General features: G+C 33.7%; 1 protein-coding gene across 1 annotated transcript in view; it reads left to right on the plus strand.

The window, feature by feature from the left end:
* LOC114339478 (mesoderm induction early response protein 1) overlaps positions 1-20,312 on the plus strand; it is a 71,068-nt gene extending 50,756 nt beyond the window's left edge. Inside the window, exons 2-4 of the mRNA XM_028290143.2 lie at positions 5,007-5,262; positions 14,162-15,021; positions 20,054-20,312. Of these exons, the coding sequence (XP_028145944.2) occupies positions 14,173-15,021; positions 20,054-20,215 (1,011 nt within the window). The 5' untranslated portion in view covers positions 5,007-5,262; positions 14,162-14,172 and the 3' untranslated portion in view covers positions 20,216-20,312. The remainder of the gene's footprint in view (positions 1-5,006; positions 5,263-14,161; positions 15,022-20,053) is intronic.
* The last annotated feature ends 415 nt before the right edge of the window (positions 20,313-20,727 follow it).

Here is a 20,727-nt window from a genome sequence, read left to right on the forward strand (position 1 = left end):
AGACACACGAAAATATTGGCGAGTTTATGTGACTCAGTTGCACTTTATTATATTCTGTTACCAGTCTCATTTGTGGTGACAATGAATGGTTATCTCGCTGTCGCTCGGGCGGCTCGGGACCGGCTAGTGAAAATTTTGAAGGAGCGATGGGCGTAAGCACGCTGTGTATATCAGTAGGGCTGTTACCAGATTTAAATTTGCTAACAGTACCTATAATAAAAAGTGTGCGTGCAGTTCACCATGGATGAGTGTCGCTGCGTAATCGATCAACTACTTGAAAAGTAATTCTGATTGAAAAATAAAATGAGATTATTGAAAATGAAAGACCTATTTTAAACAATTTAAAAAAGGAATTTAAAAAATTAGCTCGATATTTTAAATTTAGTTGGTACAGTGAAAATCCTTGGTTATGTGGTTGCAAGAAAAATAGACTGTATTGTTGGCCATGTCTTCTGGTTTTTACAGAAAAATGGGTGGACCAGGTTCACGATTTAAATAGTTTTAGAGTTTTAAAAAAGAGACATGAAATTTCTCCGTTACCTACATGTAAGATGTATACCCAATTTGATTCAGTTTGGCAAAACAAGAATCGAAAGTTCTCTTAACCAAGCATTTAAAGCAAATATTGCTAAACATAATGAGTTTGTTAAAAAAATAGATAGGTACTCGTATATCCTTAGCTCACTTATAATAGATATGTACCGTATGTTTTTTGGCCGAACAAGAATTAGCGTTTCGTGGTCATTTTGAGGGCGACGGCTCTGACATTCGAGGCAATTACAGGGAATTGTTAACATTAATTGCCAAAAAAGATCAAAAATTTTGCCAACATCTAGAAACATCAACTGTTTTTTCGAGAGTTTCAAGTGATATACAAAATGATATTATTGAAGCTATATGTATTGATGTGATCTTGATTATTGATATGAGATAATATTCTTATATGTCATTTAATTTAATCAATGCATTAATAATAATCTAATTAATTTACCAGATCACATATCAATATGTTTTCAATCTCAGGGCTTTTTATAAAATTAATTACTTACTTACGTGGCTTCTAAGTATTTCTCAATGGTTCCTAATCGGGATAGGAAAGAAAAGAGTAAAATAATACACACATATGGGTTACAATTATAATCAAAATATTGTTTATTTTATTTAAATGGCAATCACTGCTTAATATTTGCTATATCTTATTATTCTTAAACATAACATTTACACATGGGAATCTTATTTCCTTTTGGTTTCCAATTGAAAGTTTTTATTAACATTTAACTATTATGATTTATTAGCAACAATTCTATTTAAGTTTGATGAAGCTTTTCTGATATTATTGATTATGTTCTTCAATTTTAAATGTGGTATTTAATACTAAAAACCCATACATTCATGTCCAAACAAATGAGACTGACCTTTTTCTGGTGAACTGAGAATGTCTTCACACAAGACCCGTTTCCTGCTATCCTTGGCTGCGATCAAAACCTCGTCCTGGCTTCCAGTAATGTTCTCCTTTGAAACTAGCTCGTATAGCTCTCGTCCCTGCTTCTGTCGTGATGCTGTGTTCTACCTTTTTCGAAACTGCAATCAGCTACCGGGAACTCTTGGCTCAAGGAGGTTCTTTACTCTCAACCTGGCCTACCTCTCGTTCCACGATATATACTCCACACTCACGGAACTACACCGGCTTTCTCACTCTCCGTACACTACCGTCTACTACTGGACTTCACTTCTCGACAGCTCAAAACATTCTGATCTATATTTGTCATTCATTCCCCTACTTTCTAAATATCCCTTCCAGATTCACAAATCAACCTTCCACCACCAACTCTCATTCGCAGTCTTCCTCAAAACCAATTTTTAATCTTTCTAAATATGCTTAATGGATTTCAAAAAAGAAATAGTTAATTCCCATTCTAAAATTACTTTCTACTATTTACAAATTTTAATGACCTATTCTCTATTTCAACTGAGTCTTATTTAGCATAGGCTAATGATCGAACCTTCCGCGAACAACGATAATGACCTATTATCTTTTTCAACTGAGTCTTATTTAGCATAGGCTAATGATCGAACCTTCCGCGAACAACGATAATGGTACGCGCCATTCACTTTGTTTATTCTAAGCGCATTGTCCCGAGTTTCGTAAGCTTCGTCTAATCACTTCTTAAAATTAAATATAACAATTTGTTGTATACAGGTTGTTCTAAATTTATATGCCCGTGGTTGAGAAAATTGAAAATATTTTATATTAAATTGAATTCTGCTTATAATTATCAAAATTAAATTTTCAGATCAAATAGAAATATAACAGTATATACATTTAGCTTTAGCCATATCTTCATTTTTTTAAATAAGATTTTTGGCATCTGGTTTTGGTAACACTTTAGAAAAAGTCACGCGTCGCCACTGCCTTCAATTATCATTGGATGCGTACTTTTCAATACCTTTCAAACTCATGTTTAGAGATCAAAATCGGTTAGGCCGTTTAGAAGTTATCGAGCTCCAAAAGTATAATCTATTTAACAACTATCGCCGAAATAATTTAGTTGTAGGGGTTACGATGCTAAATTTGATCAGGCCATCCGAGTTCATTTGCCAGCCATCACAATATTTTTTTTTCAATCTATTCCCAATGGAAAAAAATCTAGTGTACAGTTGATGCACACAAAGAATTATATTGAAAAAAAATGGGATGGTAGGGATAATATGAACTCGGATTGCCCTATCACAAGTTTAGTGTCGTAACCACTAGATTGCATAGATAATGCGACAAAGGGGACCATTTATAACGCTTAATGTGTAATTGAGAAACATTACATTCAAGTTTATACATTTATTTTATAGAAAACTTTGAAAAACTGCTGATACAAGAATAAAGAACCGCTAAACGCCTTAAACATGAGTGGCGCACACAATATTCCCGCTCCAAAAGAGCTGAATATGAATATTACTTGCCGCAAAATTTATTCTTATTTTAACGGAAAATAAAATTCTAGTTTTATTTTGAAAGAATTTTCCATAATATTTGCTAAATTTGAAGTAAAACACGCCACAAAAGAGCATCAAAATGCAAACTGTATCAAAGTTACACTTTTGTGGCGCGTTTTACTTCAAATTTAGCAAATATTATGGAAAAAATTGTGAACATAAATTTAGAATTTTATTTTCCATCAAAATTAAAATACATTTTTGCGCCACGTAATATTTATATCAGCTTACTAAAGAAGTAAAAATCTTCCTTTGTAGATGGTATATAATTTATTTAAAAAAAAATTTCCTAAAAAAGATCCAAGGTGGACTTAAAGTGGGCACATCACTGGTACGATACAAACAAACGTTTTCGTACTAATCGGTCCATCATCAGGTTAAAGTCTAAAATAAGTAAACCACTGTATAAGAATGACAAAGTTAAATTTTGACTGTTAAAAAGTTAGGAAAAATTACAACATGTGGTTACTTACTCCAGATCCAAAGTAGTTGAAACTCGCTACTGTGGTAGGTCGAATGACCTTACCAGTATAAAAAATTTGCCATTTCGGCTACATCGAGAGTGACAATAAGTCGATGTTACAAGATTAAAGTGTAATTAAACCAAAATGGAGTCTTCAAAATGATTGAATTTAATTAACTATTAAATAAATTAATATGAATGAATCAGTTTAAATTAATAATAACCTAGAATTATTTATGATAATTCTATGACCATTGAAAGCGAACATTTTACCAACAAGGTAATGACGTCACTTGTTCAAAAAGAAGAAAAGAATAAAGAAAAACTGAGAAAATAAAAGAAAAATTTTAAGATAAGCTAAAAGTATTAACACTTAAATATGGAGTTTGACTATTGTGGTATGGAATTTCAGTTAGTTTAAAAATGACATACCTATGAATAAAACTAGGAGTATAACTGGTTGCCTGAATTTATGTAAATTGAAAGGGAAATAAAAAACAAAATTAATAGTAAGTTAATATAGTGTGAAGTAAAAGACATTAAAGTACCAAATGGTTGAATGAATTTATATGAAAATAAAATTAAAAAAGAGAAGAAAAAACTAAGGTTGAAGAGAAAGGTAGAAATGTATCATTATGAAATTTTTTTTTATTTTATTTTCTCAGTTTATCTTTATTATTTTCTTCTTTTTGAACAAGTGACGTCATTACCTTGTTGGCAAAATTTTCGCTTTCAATAGTCATATAATTGTCATAAATAATTCTAGGATATTATTAATTTAAACTGATTCATTCATATTCATTTATTTAATAGTTAATTAAATTCAATCATTTAGAATTTGTTTGCATTTTTATAATACAAAATAACTTTACATACATAAAATTCCCTACCTAGAAGGTCTTTTCAATAGTCTTTCAATGTCAAATTTCTATCAGTCTGTTTCCTACTGTCTTCAACATAACCATTTAGTTTGAGCCAAGATGGAGACTTCATTTTGGTTTAATTACACTTTAATCTTGTAACATCGACTTATTGTCACTCTCGATGTAGCCGAAATAGCCAATTTTTTATACTGTAGGTCATTCGACCTACCACAGTAGCTAGTTTCAACTACTTTGGATCTGGAGTAAGTAACCACATGTTGTAATTTTTCCTAACTTTTAACAGTCAAAATTTAACTTTATCATTCTTATACAGTGGTTTACTTATTTTAGACTTTAACCTGATGATGGACTGATTAGTCCGAAAACGTTTGTTTGTATCGTACCAGTGATGTACCCACTTTAAGTCCAACTTGGATCTTTTTTAGGAAAAAAAAATTAAAATAAATTATATACCACTTACAAAGGAAGATTTTTACTTCTTTAGTAATTTTTATTATGGTATACAGCCAAAGAGAGGGATTCTTTCCTTTTTATATTTATATCAGCTCTTTTGTAGCTGGAATATGTGTACGCCACTCATTATTACAGCGTTTAGCGGTTTTTATTCTTGTTTTATTAATCATAAATTTTCTATTACCATTTTTGCTTATATTTTATTTTTGCCCTAGACATTTTCACGCCATCTATCGAGGACGGGTTTCATATTCCACAACTTCTAGCAAGCAACCCTTCTTTCACTCGCCATAGGGGTGGATATTGATCCTGACCTAATAAATTTAAGCCGGTACGTAAATACACATCCAGTCGCGGACAAAGATTTATTAAAATGTACAGCAAAAATGTGGATATTAGAACTGAAACTGAGATAGACTAACTCTTCTTTCAATACTGGTGTTTCACTACAAATACAACAATCAAAACAGGGTAAGTTGATATATTTATGTTTTACGTAAGAGTATCCTAAAGCTTTAAACTTTTATCTTATTGCACAAACATCTTATTAGGGTTAATCAATCTGTCAATGATCTAGTTAATCTAGTACATAAAATAATGTTGCATAATGTATGCAAACATGTCATTTCATAAATATTAGTTCAAAGTTCTATGTCTAATATTAGGTATAATAAGTACAAACATGTAGATATTGGTATTCGCCACTTTTTATGTCGTAAAGATTAATAAATTTCGTGATTTGGAACGAGCCTTACAGTGCAGTTCATTTTATGGGCATGCACGATGACCTCATTGGCTTAATTTAAATATTTTGTGTATTAACAAAATATATAAGAATGAAATTCTTATTAAAATTTTTCGCTGTGTATTAGTGTATACATTATGTTTGATGTTAAAAGGGTTGTTTAATAGCTCGTAGTGATAAAAACAACACGCAACATATTTGAAATAAATTATAAAAGAAACAGGGCGAATAAGGCAAAAATTTTATTAATCATACTCACAGATTTTTTGGACATGTATGTTATCTAGAAAAGTAGAAAAAAATTAACTTCTTTAGTACCTTTGGGCAATTCTCCTTAAATTTGAGTTATATAATGCATGTTATACAAACAAAGAGAGAATGCAACAGGCTCTAACTATAGTGACAAACTGGGTCTTTGGACTTCTTTGTATCTTTCTTGACCATCTACTTTTTCTTCTTCTTCTTGTGGTGCTTTCTCCTTTAGTGTAGGTTAGGGACTACCATAGACGTCATTTCACGAATTTCATTGGGGTGGCAAAACCTACCGTGGGGTTTGAGGGGTAAGGAATACCCCCAAGGAAAAGGGGGGTCCAGGGTTCTCCCCCGGGAAAATTTTGTAAATTTTGATGCAAACTAGAAGGGTTTAACACAATTTATACACTATTTTTTTATAACTATACACACTGGCTGTACACATCCTGATTTTAGATTTTTTACAATATCTGCCCCAACCTTGTGTATCAACCTAGGATTCTACTGGATACAGGTCTAAATCTTATAAAAGGTATATAAGGTAGATTATTAAAAATTTCCTAAAAAGGGCTACATCACAAATGCAGAACGGTTTTGATCTGAATGCAGATCATCATCAGTGCTGACAGGATGTTCACATGCTAAGCCACCAAAATTGAACATATATGGGTAAAATCCATTTAAAATGATACAGTCATGGATACATGATACCTCACCGGGCACCATTTGACCCTCACATGAGTTGGGACACGTCCTGGGGTTCAGCTACCCCATATCTTGAACCAGTGGCGTAACAAACTCCGTCGGGGCCCTCCCGCAGAATTGGAAATGGGGCCCCTTTAAGAAATTACTAAATGCAACTAGTGTAACAAAAACTTTATAGCCCAGAAAATGTAAGTGAAATACGGCGATACCGTGTAATTTTCAGTGTCACCACCGAAGTGGCCAAGTCAATACTTTTCGAGTTATTTAGGAGTGAAGATGTTTGTTGTTAAAAAAAAAACGTTTTCAGGCGGTTTTTCGCATATAACTCAAAAAGTAAGTATGTATGTATTTGATCGAAAAAATATTCTCAGCAAAAATGTAGTTTATAAAAAAATGAAAAAATGAAGTCTATCGACCCAGTAAAAGCAAAGTTGTAGCTCATAAAAAATTGTGCTTATTCGTCAAATTCCAAATCGAATATTTAACATAAAATAACCAAAAAATGAAGCATTTTTTGGGGAAAGCTCATTAGAACTTTTTTAAAATGTTTAAAACACTTTATTTTTTATTAATGTTTCTAGCATCAATCTCTCTCTATTTAGCACCCTAAATGAAACTAATCATTACCGCTTTACAAATTACTTAACTTTTTTTATATGACTTGTAAGGTTCAGCGGTTCAAAGTGCTCATTTTTGAAAGGACTTGTCAGTGATCACGAGTGTATGCAAATTTTGAACAGCCACATCTTAGCCAATTTTTGTCTTACAGAAAAACAAAATAAAACACAAAAGCAAAACCTACATTTCTTTACTGTTTGAGTTTTTTCGTATCACTAATACTTTATAAGTTATTTAAAAAAAAGGGCATTTTTCCAAAATAAAGAAATATTTTTTTACTATAAAACCAAATTTTTGCAAAAATAAGAACTTCGAACCGGTTACAGATCATATAATATACAGTTACAGATCATGTACATATTATATAAAATAAATGGTAAAGCGCTAACGATTAATTTTATTTGGAGTGATAAATAAAGATTTTCACGATTATTTTTTTTACCAAAAAAGGGGGCCAACTTTATTTCGAGCGTAACTCGCCTAGTATTGATACTAGAAACTTTTATAAAAAATAAAAATAAAGCTCTTTTTTAAACATTTAAAAAAGTTTTAATGAGCTTTCCCCAAAAAGTGCTTCACTTTTTGGTTGTTTCACGTTGAAATATTCGATTTGGAATTGGACGAATAAGATCAATTTACTGTGTCGATATACTTCATGAATACACCATTTTTTGTTTTTTTATAAGCTACATTTTTGCTAAAACACCTTGAAAACGTGTTTTATTTGTTAAAAAATAAATATTTTCACTCTTAAATAACTTGAAAAGTATTGACTTATATAAACTTTATAGAGCAAAAATGAGTCAAATTATCCATTTCCGGACTTATTTTAAACGTATGTTTTCACCCCTGAGAGTCTTCCCTTTCGCCCTCCCAAGTAAAAGCAACCAACGACACAAGTCCAACTTTGAAGCTGAAGTTTAAGCAGAACATAAATCCAAATTGTCAAGCAAATCCGTCGTGGCGCTGATAATTACACTTCAAAACGGTCATTTACTGGGCTACTACTGCTACTAGTGTATTCATGCACTGTTTATGGCAACTTACATTTTTCATCTATGCGTAAAATAATATAATAATAACACATTTTTACATATATTAGACAAGATGGGGCCCCTGATATATTGGGCCCCCCCGCAAGCTTCATGCTGCGGGGGCCTCTGTTAGGCCCCTGTCTTGAACGGTCGATGGCAACTCATCGTCGAGTTGCCATCGACCGTTCAATATGGACTTCTTCTTCTTATTCTTTCTCGAAACTCATGCCCCTCAGGGGCGTCGGAGGTTTTATTCATCCTCTATCCATATCTTCCAGTTCTTGCGGTCCTTTGCTAACTCTTTCATTTGTTGAAGTGTTTTTCCTTTTTCCTGTCCAATTTCTATAATTTGATCGATCCATCTCTTCCTTGGCCTCCCTTTCCTTCTTTTACCATATCTTTTTGATTCCATCACCTGCTTTGGTAGTCTTCCTTGGTCCATTCTGTTAAAGTGTCCATACCATTTTAATTTTCTTTTTTGGATCTTGGTTATTATCGATTCCTGTTTCAGTCTTTGTCTAATATCTTCATTTATTATTCTGTCAAATTTCGTTTTTCCTGCTATTTTTTTCAGCTTCTTCATCTCCGCTGCGTTTATTGTACTGTCTATTTTTGCATTGTTTACCCATGCCTCACTTGGGGCATATACTAGTTCGCTCAGGCGGCCAGATTTTAATACCCTACAGAAAAGGGGCATAGGTCAATTCGCTCCGGCCATATATTTCTTAGAAAAGATAGTTTAAAAATGCCTTTACTGGGTACACAATGAATAATAATCAATAGCCAGGGTCAGCGTATATAGACAATATGTCCTTCATAAAGCAGGTATTTTGATACATTTTATTAATAAAACTTTTAATAAATATTTCTCAAACTTTGTATTTACCTAAATATAAAACTACTTCTTACTTAAAATTATATTAAAATTATAACCATATTATCATGTCAGTATTATGATGTTAGAGCTCATATTCCTTTGTTCAATATTTGATTGGGTTTTTACGTATAAGAAATTGCAAGTGATATTGTGATATATTTCTTTGAAAAGATTGGTAATTAGTAGTCACCTGAAATTTTATGATAAGATAGAGGAGTGGTGCAAATCTCATCAGTATTACTTTAGTTACGGTTTGAATGTCTTCAGTTCATGATGGAGAAATCTGAAATAAGTGAAATAGGAAGTCTATGGTATTTATTGACAATAATTTACAAGTACCTACAACTTCCATAAAATGCTTGCTAATAATATCAAACGTTGGCAGTGTGCAGAAAGAAGTTGCAAAGCATTTGTCAAAACTTTAAATATTTTTAACGGTATAGTTAAATATACTCTAAATTCACAATCAAGATGCAGTAGAAATAAACAAACCAAGACACGTTAAATGTTACTAGGAGCACTTCCAAATCATAATTTACAAAGTTTATACATTGTAAATTATGATTCGGGAGTGCTCCTTGTAACATTTAACGTGTCCTGGTTTGTTTATTTCTACTGCATCTTGATTGTGAATTTACAGTAGTGATAACCACACCCACGAAAGTTTATCAAAAACAGCGTTAAACCGGCAAGAATTAAGTAATGGTGTTAAACGGAAGGCAATTAACGATTTGTGTGAAAAACCATTGAAATTGATACACAGCGAAATTAAACAAGCTGTACTTTTGCTAAGCATATTATTTTTTCAACGAAATAGATATTTTTTAGTTAGATATTTGAGAAAAACCGCACGAAAACGTGTTTTTTTTTGTCGAAAAATAAACATTTTTACTCGCTAATAACTCGAAAAGTATTAACTTAGTTAAAAAACTCTCTAGAACAAAAATTGCTTAGAATTAGTCAATTTATCCATTTTTGGACTTAATTTCAAAAGTATGATTCTCACCCATGAGAAGGGGTGACCCCCCAAGTAAAAACAGCCAACGGTACAAGTCCAACTTTGAACTTTGACGTGAAGGGTAAGTAGAACCTAAAACGAAATTTTCACTAGTAATACCACTAGAGGTCAAATTATTTCCGGAAATTTTTTTGAGATCATGAATATTTTGAAAATTTCCCGAGTCGCAGACGAGGGAAATTTTCTAAAAATATCCATGATCAAAAAAAAATTTCCGGATATTAATTTGACTTCGCGTGGTATTCGGTAAGAAAATTCCACACCAAATTTGCATTTGAAAATCCAAAGCTGCATGAACAGATTAATAGCGCGCCATAGCTTTGTCAGCAATTATTTAGGCTTTCAAATTCGTAATTTCTACTCATTGTAGTTGCATGGGAATACCATTTCAAGATAGAAAATAGTATATTCTTCAATTTTACATAAGTTTTGAGTAACTACAAGTGATAGAAAATGAATCAAAACTAAATTATGTAAACAAATAAAAACCAGTCTGTCAAAAATGTTCTGTTATTGTAAACGTCAAAAAATTTCCACTATAATTCGCTGTTGGGTACCCCACGAGCAAAAAATTTCCGATAAAATACCTCCGTTGCCATGGTGATCTGTCAAAATAACGTATTTTGATTGGTTCAAAATTACAGGTGTGGCCGTCGTAACGCAGAAAATTACACTCCAAAACGGTCATTTATTGGGCTAAATCTAAATAATCTAATTCCACTGTCTCATATATTTATATAAATATGTAACAACCAATATTTTATACAATTTCTGTATAAAATACAAAAGTCTCAGTACCAATTTTGCCAATATTAATTTTCCTTGAATTTAATAGATAAATACTTAATCCGCTTAACAATGGGAGCGAACTAGGTTATGGTTTTCGGAGCGAACTAGTATGTAATTAAGAGGGTTTTTTGGCCTTGAGAGCGAACTAGTGTGCTCCGCTCACGCGCATTTATTAAAGTTGGTACATATATTGCATTGTATACCTTTCAGTTTTATTTCTTTATCTATTTCTTCCATTCCAAATATTGTTTTATTTAGTGCATAGTAGATCTTATTTGCTTTTTTCGCCCTGTATGAGATTTCTTGATCTAGCTTTCCGTCCTCTGATATTATTACTCCCAGGTATTCAAACGTCGAGACTGTTTCTATTATTTCGTTTTTACACCTAAATATCGTTTGGTTTATTTCTTCCCTTTTCTTTTGGGCTACTATCATGGACTTCGTTTTCTTTACATTTACCTCCATTAACAAATTTAATTTTTTTTCTTCTACCCAGATATCGATTAATTTTTGCATTTTGTCTTTAATGTCTGCTATTATTACTAGGTCATCTGCATATAGTATTCCCTCCATTCTCACTGGTACTAAATTCCTGTACCCTATTGTTGACTGTAATTGTCTTGACTTTCTTTTAGCGCTCTTCATTACTCTATCCATTACTAATATAAACAAAACTGGGCTGAGACTGTCCCCTTGTTTTATTCCTCGCCTTAGGTTTATTATTGGCGATCTGTTTCCGTTTATTTGTACTTTAGCAAGTACGTTTCTATATGTACTTTTTACCACGCTTACTATCTTTTGCGGGATTTGCAGGTCTTCCATTACTGACCATATTACTTCTCTATTTATAGAATCAAAAACAGCTTTAATATCTATAAACGTAATATATAAGTCTTCTCCTATTTCGTTTTTCCTTTCAGTTATATTTCTCAGTATGTATATATTATCTGTTGTTCCTCTTTCCTTCCTAAAAGCAGCTTGTTCTTCTTCTAGTTTTCCTTCCAGTTCTTTCCTGAGCTTCCTTTCTATTATCCCGGTGTAGACTTTATATGCCACTGATAATAAGCATATAGCCCTATAGTTATCACATTCCGCTTCATCTCCTTTCTTGTGTATTGGTATCAATAAATTTTCTTCCCAGTCTTTCAGTATCTTTTCTGTTCTCCATGCTTCCCTCATTATTTCTAGTAGCCAAAACTTGTCTCGTTCTCCCACGTACTTCATCATCTCCGGATCTATGTCATTTGCACCTCCCGCTTTTCCAATCTTTATTCTTGCCAATCCTTCTTCAATATCTTTGATATGAATTTCGGCTACTCGATTGTCCCTATCCTCTTCTCTTTCCTGCTGTCCTCTATCCTCACTTTGTTTTGTATCTGGACTTCATAATCAAAATATCCACACCTGTCAGACTCACGTTTGTCACATAGGTTCTTCTTGGGTTTATACAAACCTAATTTTAAGTCGTCGAAAATTTTAGAAAGCTTGCACCGAGATAGTTATTAACATTATTCTTTGGACACCAGCCTTCTGCATTAAACAAATAAAGCTGTCGGTTAGAGTTAAAGGCGGGTTAAACGTATTTCTTGGAGGTAATTTTCCGACTATACATTAGGTATATTGAGTAGAAAAGCCTCAAGCATTTAAAATTCTTCAGATTTCTTTATCTTCTTACGTAGTAGACAAGACTTGTTTTAAATATCATTTAAGTTATTATCGACTCCATCTGCCTTAGTTTCTTCCCCGCCCTTATCTTCATTCATCCATTTCAAAATTATCGACTTGCTGTGTAAAACTATATTTTTACAGACTAATATTAGATGTCCCTTTTTTCAAATGATATTGATAAAACTACATATTTTCTTCTGCTTTGCGCATTTTTTTCCTGTATCTAACTCTGTCTCTTGGAATCTTGTTGGTAAGAAATTTGACATAAAACCTAGCTTCCCATTCATGTTTCCAAAACTCATCAAAATTTTTTTGTCTGTCCTCTTTATTTTAATACACATTGCACTTTTGTGTTTTCTTTTCTCATCTATTCGATTTATACAGTGAGGACGTTGAATTTACATAAATTCATTATCTCGACGTGACGTCATCCATCTGGTCGTGATGACGTAATCGATGATGTTTTTAAATTAGAGTAGGGGTTGTGTGATAGCTCATTTGAAAGGTTATTTAATTCTCTATTCAGTAATATAAACATTAACATAATTATTTATACAGGGTGTACAAAAATTTTTTTTATTAAATTAGATTTACACAAAAAGAAGAATGTAAGCAATTTATTTAATTCAAAATTCATTTTATATACTGCTGTCATAAAAACAGGTTATAATGTTTATTTCACAAATAAACAATGCTTTTCGCTTAAATTGAATGCTCAAACTGCTAAGAGACAGGTGGGTGGCAGAACATTGAATTTAAGCGAAAAACAACGTTTATTTTTCAAATAAACATTTCTTTCTGTTTTCTGACAGCACTCAAATGTATTTTGAAATAAATGAATTACATACATTTTTCTTTGTGTCTCAATTAATGTAATCAAAAAAATTTTGCTCCTTTTATAAATAATTATGTTAACGTTTATATTACTAAATAGAGAATTAAATAACCTTTCAAATGAGCTATCACACGACCCCTACTCTCATTTAAAAAAATCATCGATTACGTCATCACGCCCAGATGGAAGACGTCACTAGTATTCTATATATGCCAAAAAGTCCTAATTAAAAAATAAAAATCGACCTGTCTGATTTCTCTTCAAATTCGCCCATTCTCGAGATAATGAATTTATTCAAACTCAAACGTCCTCACTTTATGTATGTTGCATTAGTAACAAAACTGGCAGCAAGTTCTTCTAGGTTGTCAACAATCTCCCTACTGGTACCTTATTTGGTTAACTGTTATTTTTTGTATGGTGATGTTGACTAGTTTTTTGGACTTCATTGGTATTCAATGATAAAAAATCATTTAGCTTCTCTACTAAATTTCGTAATTTTTCTAGTTGAAAATGAAGACCCGATGTGTTTTGATCGACAGGTTTCGATTTTTTTTGGTTAAATTAAACAAAGTTCTGCTTATAATAGACCCCTTTATGTTAAATGCGAATAGAGAGTAATTTTTTTATTTAAAATCACTTTGAAAATACTATCACCTAGCAAGTTATTCACGGAACACTGTGTATTTCTCTATTAAGTCCTCAAACATGGAGCTTCTGAAGTATTACAGATATTCGACAGTGCCAAAGCCTCCATCGACATCAAAAGAAGGCTGCTAACAAATCTATAATTCTGTGAAATTAGTTTTGTAATTGATATTTTATTTTTTAGATAAATTAATAATGGAAAGATCCAAAAGATTTGCTGATAAAATGTCAACAGACGAAGAAGAAAATGCATCGGTTTCTTCTGTAGAAACACTAGCCAATGATTTTGTTGAAGATATAAGACTCGAAAGAGATGACTCATCATCTTCTGGAGAAAACTATGTACTGTCACGAATGAAGAAAAAAGTTTTGTACCTTTCAGAGAACCAAGAAAACGAAAGTCCACGTAGATCCATACATAAAGCTCCAAGACATGCAACATTAAGACCATTTTATGATAATTCACATGACAAGTATCCAGATGCTTCAAGATTGTTACGATCGAAGGTTAATGAAGATGATGACTCACATTACAGCTATAATCCTGATGATATAGAATCTCATCCCATTATGAAGACCATCATGGTTGGTAGTGATTACCAAGCTCAGGTTCCAGAAGGTTTATGTAATTATGGGGATGCTTTGCCATATGAGAACGATGACAAATTAATATGGGATCCATACAACATAGCTAGTAATGAAGTAGAAGACTATTTAAGAAAAGCTGCAAGTATACAAAACCCTTCACTTCCAAATGGCAGTCATCTCAGGGACAACGAGCAGTATTTATTCTTATTGCAACAATGTGGTCACAATGTTGAAGAAGCATTGAGGAGATTAGGAATGAACACTGCAATATATAACGACAAAATGTCTCCTTGGTCTGAAGAGGAATGCCGGAATTTTGAAGCTGGAGTTCGAGCTTTTGGCAAAAATTTTTATTTGACGCAGCAAAACAAAGTGCGCACAAGATCTGTTGGAGAGTTAGTACAGTTTTATTATTTATGGAAAAAGTCTGAAAGACACGACATATTTGCGAACAAGGTTTGTATAGATACAAGTATAGTAGTCACCCTTCTCAATTAAATGCAGTATTTATATTTCTTCTTCTTTAAATGACGCCTCTCAACCAGAGGTTGGATATCATCATCACTATCGTTACTTTATCTACCGCTTCCTCTGAAGGGTTTTATGGAACTGCATTTAAACCAGTCCCTTAAATTCTTAAACTAGGATACTCTCCTTCTTCGTATAATCCTTTCTCCTCTTATCTTTCCATGTATTATCAGTCTTAGCAGTTCATATCGCTGTCCCCTCATTACGTGTCCCAGATATTGTAACTTTCTTATTTTTATTGTTTTATTATTTCGTATCCTTTGCCCATTTCTTGCAATATTTCCGTGTTAGTTTTCTTCTGTGTTCATACTTTAACGTCCAGCCTTCAAGTCCATATCGCAGTATCGAAAACATGTAGCGTCTCATAGCTCTTATTCTCAGTTCTAAGCTAAGGTCTTTGTTGCAGAGAATTGTTGTAATTTTTACCAACGCATTTCTTTCTGTTTCTATTCTGACACTTATTTCTGTTGTTTAATCATTATTGTCTGAAATCCAGGTTCCTAGGTATTTGTGTTTATTAACCCTTTCTATCGGTACATTTCCCCAATGTATATTGGTTTTATATTTGTTTTCTTTGTTATTATCATATATTTGGTCTTTTTATATGCACTTTTTGTCCATATTTTTCACAGAAACAGTTCGTTTTGTTTAACAGTAATTGGAGTTGTTTAGCAGAGCTTGCCATAATGACAGAGTCATCTGCATATCTTATGTTGTTAACAGATCTTCAATTAATTATTATTCCTTCAGTTTGAAATAGTTTCTCAAAAATGGCTTCACTATGTAAGTTAAGGAGTCATCATCATCATCATCACACAGCCAAATTTGTCCACTGTCGGAAATAGGCCTCCTCAAGATGTCTCCACCCTTCTCTGTCCTGGGCAGCTGCAATCCAGTTTGTCGCTATTCTCTTAATATCGTCGGTCCATCTGATAGGTGGTCTTCCACGACTTCATTTGTCCGCCCTTGGTCGCCACTCTAAGATCTTCCTTGTCCATCTGTTGTCTCTCTGTCTTGCGACGTGTCCTGACCATTTCCACTTCAACTTCGTAATGCGCTTTATGATGTCTTCCACTACAGTTCTTCGCCGTAACTCATCATTTCGTATTCTGTCTCTCAAAGTTAGGCCAAGCATGAATCTTTCCATTTTTCGTTGTGCTACTTGTACTTTTCTTATTGATGTTTTAGTCAATGTCAGTGTTTCAGCTCCATAAGTAAGCACCGGAAGTACGCACTGGTTAAATGCTTTTCTTTTTAGCTTTATTTTTAGCTTTATTGGGATGTTTTTAGTTAAGGAGTAATGAAGACATAATACATTTCTGCACAACTTCTTTCCTGATATCTATTTATTTTATTTATTTTATATAAATAAAATATTTATATAAATAAATAAATAAATAAATTAATTAATTCCTGATATCAATTTCTGGATATGTGTTTATATTATTTATAATACCTAAAATATTTGTCAGTTACTTCATCATCAATCAGATCTCATTTGTCCATTGTTGAACATAGGCCTTATCTAGGTATTTCCATCCATTTCAATTCGGGCCTCTGCTATATAATTGGTGGCAATTCTTTTGAGGTCATCGGTCCATCAGGAAAATGGCAGTGGTTGGCTGTATACCATAGAAGCTAGTATAGGGGCTGCTTTATTAGCCTATTAGCTTTATATGTTGCCATATATACCTGTTGATCACTCAGTACATCTTCTTCTTCACGTGCCATATCAGAATTATCCGACGTTGGCGATCACCATTGCGAAGGCTTCTCTTCTCGATCTTCTGCAATATGGAATAATTGTCCTGCATTTGATATCTGAGTCCATTCACGAATGTTTTTTAACCAAGAAACCTGTTTTCTTCCTACGCCTTTACGGCCCTCTATTTTGGTTTTAGGGATCAATTGTAATATGTTATATCGACTTCCCCTGACTATATGTCCCAGATAAGACATTTTTCGATGTTTAACAATCTTTAGCAGTTCTCTATCTTTGTTGACCCTCCTTAGTACTTCTTCATTAGTTTTTCTTGCTGTCCAGGGTATCTTCAGCATCCGTCTATGAATCCATATTTCCAATGCTTCAATTCTGTTCATGATCGATACTTTTAGCGTTCACACTTCTGCACTATACAAAAGTACGGACCAAACATAGCACTTAACCATTATTTGTCTTAGTTCTAAACTAAGATGATTATTGCAAAGAAATGACTACTTCATTTTCATAAAAGTAGTTTTAGTCATTGCTATTCTACGTTTTATTTCTATGTCTGGATCTAGTTGGTCCGTTATCACAGTTCCCAAATATGTCATTTTGTGAACTTTCTCAACTTGGACTCCGTTTAATTGAAGCTTTGCATCGGGATGTGGGTCACGACTAAGCACTAAAAATTTGGTTTTGTTTGAGTTTATTTTAATGCCCATTTCCTCTCCTACTTCGTGAATACGATCAAGCAGAATTTGGAGACCTTCAATATTATCTGACAGAATTACTGTATCGCCTGCATATCTTATCACATTAAGTAGTTCTCCGTTGATTTTTATTCCATATGGCTGTCTCTCAAGTGACTTTTTAAATAACTGGTCCGAGTAAACATTGAACAATGTTGGCGACAAAATGCAACCTTGTCTGACTCCTCGTTGTATTGAGGTTTCATCGGTGTAGTTATCTCCAATTTTTACGATAGCAGTTTGATTCCAGTACAAATTTTTAATGACTCGAATATCCTTGTCATCTATTCCGATATTTTTCAGTAAACATTCAGTACATAGAACTGCCTATTCAGCTTTCAGTGCCCTGTTAGCATACCTACTATAGCTTTGAATGTTTTCCTGTCTTTGCTTATTAGGCCTGCACTAAATTTTGGCGAATGTTATATAATGACAGATAAAAGTTCTGTAGCTTGTCTGTGCTGGTTAACTCCTCCACCATTATTGAGCTGATCTACAATTTCTGTTTCCCTTTTCTATTGCTTTTATGACCCTCGTGCCCTGGTACCCAGGCTACCGTAACCTTGCTACGCTGTCCTAGTTTATTTTGGACATCCAAAAATCTCGTAATAGATTAGAATAAAACGTAGAGGTGACAGATCTTCTCTTTGGGACAGCCTCCCCGCGTTCCAGCTTTGATGTTTACTTTAGTGTATCGGCTTTTAGTCTATGTTGGTTCGCCTATCTTTTTTTTAAATTTTTTTTTCATCTTTAAAGAGGGGGGGTCTGGAATCTTTAAAAGACATCTCAGTCCAGAACGCCGCCTGACTGACCTTAGTGCAGGATTCATTCTTCGTAGCCCCAGCGATAGTTCCCGAGGTACTTTAAAAACGCTCTCTCGTCGCCGAGGCTACGCCAAATGCCTACCTGCTAAACCAGACCCTCCTCTGTCATCCAGCGCTCCGAAAGCGGAATGGCCGCTGCAAGGTCGACATCGCTTCCGAAGCACTTTACCTTCATTTATCCACAGACTGTAAGCAAGGATGCCCTTCCTTTTCCCCGTTTCCCCCTTTTTTTTGGTCCCAAAATTGGGTTTTTGTTTGTATAGTTTTTTTGAGCTTCTTTACCACAGTCTGTCTCATACAATCTAACTCACTTATTCACCTCTCATCAAAACTTATTCTCTCTACCTTCTACTTACAATATATTTCCCTCTCACCCCTATCGTTGGTACAGCTGTTTTTCCTCCTCTTCTTTCTTCTTGATCACTACACGGATATAGTTGCGTATACTAGTCCAACCAGATTTATTTTCAGTCATTCTCTCAATCATTTCTCGCACTGTCACAAAATTCACACCTGTCTCTCTTTCCATTCTGTTCCTTTTTATTATCCATCTGTTGCACTCTAGCATCGTATGTATAATGGTGTCCGGGTGTCCGCAGTATAGACATTCATCAGTGTCAGCCTTTCCAAACCTAGAGAGGTAGGCTCTAAAACACCCGTGTCCTGTGAGCACCTGCGTCAGGAAATAATCCAGTCGTCTGTGACCACAGTCCATCCAATCCTTCAAGTTAGGTAGCAGAATCTTTGTCGCTTCAAGTTAGGAAGCATGCTATTTAGGGTGGCAGTGAATAAAATTAGGATAGCTATGATGGTAACCAACGTTCTGAAAGGACATGGTACATGAAGACGAAGAAGAAGAATCTTTGTCCACTGTGCCGCATGCTCCGTGTTGTTCCATTTTTCCTGCCATCTTTCAATTGACCTTTCTCTTTCCTGTGTTCTCTCGGCCATAGTGAGCTCAACGTCTCTTCTCTCATACAGTTCTTTTCTTCGCCTGTCTGCATCATTCAGAATTGCTGAGGCCGGAAAATGAGTGTTTATGGGTCCTCTTTCTTCTTCTTGATATGCCTATCCGTGACGAATGTTGGCGATCATCATGGTATCTTTATCTTATCTGCAACAGCGCGGAAACGCTGCACAGATGTTGTGTTGAACCAGATTCTGAGGTTTTTCAACCAGGATGTTCATTTTCTTCCTGGACCTCGCTTTCCAATAATATTTTTCCTTGCAGGATGGCTTGTAGGAGTTCAAATCTGGATTCATTTCGCATAATATGGTCCTCTTTGGTCTTCGTAAATTTTTATTACCCTTCGTTAGGAAATCTACTTCTTTAATGGTAGCACCATCCTTTGCTGAAATATTGCAAATTCGAAAGCAGGCAAGGATATCTATAATCTCCTCTCAAAATTATCTTCATGAATTCCTTGTGGCTTTATGAATTTCTTTATTGTATAGTATAAGTAAGTCTCTATTGCCTGTCTTTTATGTATTATGTATCTAATTGTTTATTATTGTTTTTTCTGTCCATGTCGGCCAGTTCCTACACGTAAATGTGAATTAAGTATTTTCTATGGGAAATATATTAAAAAGTATGAAGGAAATGGCAAAAAGTGTACTGAACTAGAAAATATTAATAATAATACAATATTATTTATGATACGTTAAATGTTACTTTATTTTAGGTAAGACTGGAAAAAAAGAAATATGCTTTGCATCCTGGTGTTACCGATTTCATGGATAGATTCCTCGATGATCAAGATACCAGAGATAGCAGTTCTCCTCCCACTGCACAAGTCGTGGAAGATAAAAGAAATCAAGATAATCAAAATATCAGTTCAAACTGAAATATACTTAACCCTTTATAAATGTACAGAAATATTTTATTGTATCAAAATATCTAAATCACTGGATGTTTGTGATTAAAAAATATAAAAAACTTAATATTTTTATTTAACTACAAAAAATTGTGCTAATTACTGGCGCTAAATTTTTCAGATTTTAGAGATCAACATCACAAAGGACAACGTTGACGATGCAGAGCTCACTTTGCATCTTCTTCATATTACAAATATGAAACATATTGCGATACAAATCGCAATTACAGTCGAACCCGCTTATTGGAAGAGCCTTGGTGCCAAGCAAAAGTATTCCTCTAACCGGGATATTCTAATAACCGATTATTTATGCCTGATAGAAACGTTTCGGGAACTCAAATTTTTATTCCTTAAACCGGGATATTCCTATAAGAGGTATTCTAATAAGCGGGTTCGACTGTATATCTTTGGAAACTACTGCAAGAGATATTTCTGCGATGGTTAAACCATGTCCTCAAGTCTTTCAATCACGAGTTCTGGCG

This window comes from Diabrotica virgifera, chromosome 2 (genome assembly GCF_917563875.1).
Source record: "Diabrotica virgifera virgifera chromosome 2, PGI_DIABVI_V3a".
In the NCBI taxonomy this organism is placed as follows: domain Eukaryota; kingdom Metazoa; phylum Arthropoda; class Insecta; order Coleoptera; family Chrysomelidae; genus Diabrotica; species Diabrotica virgifera.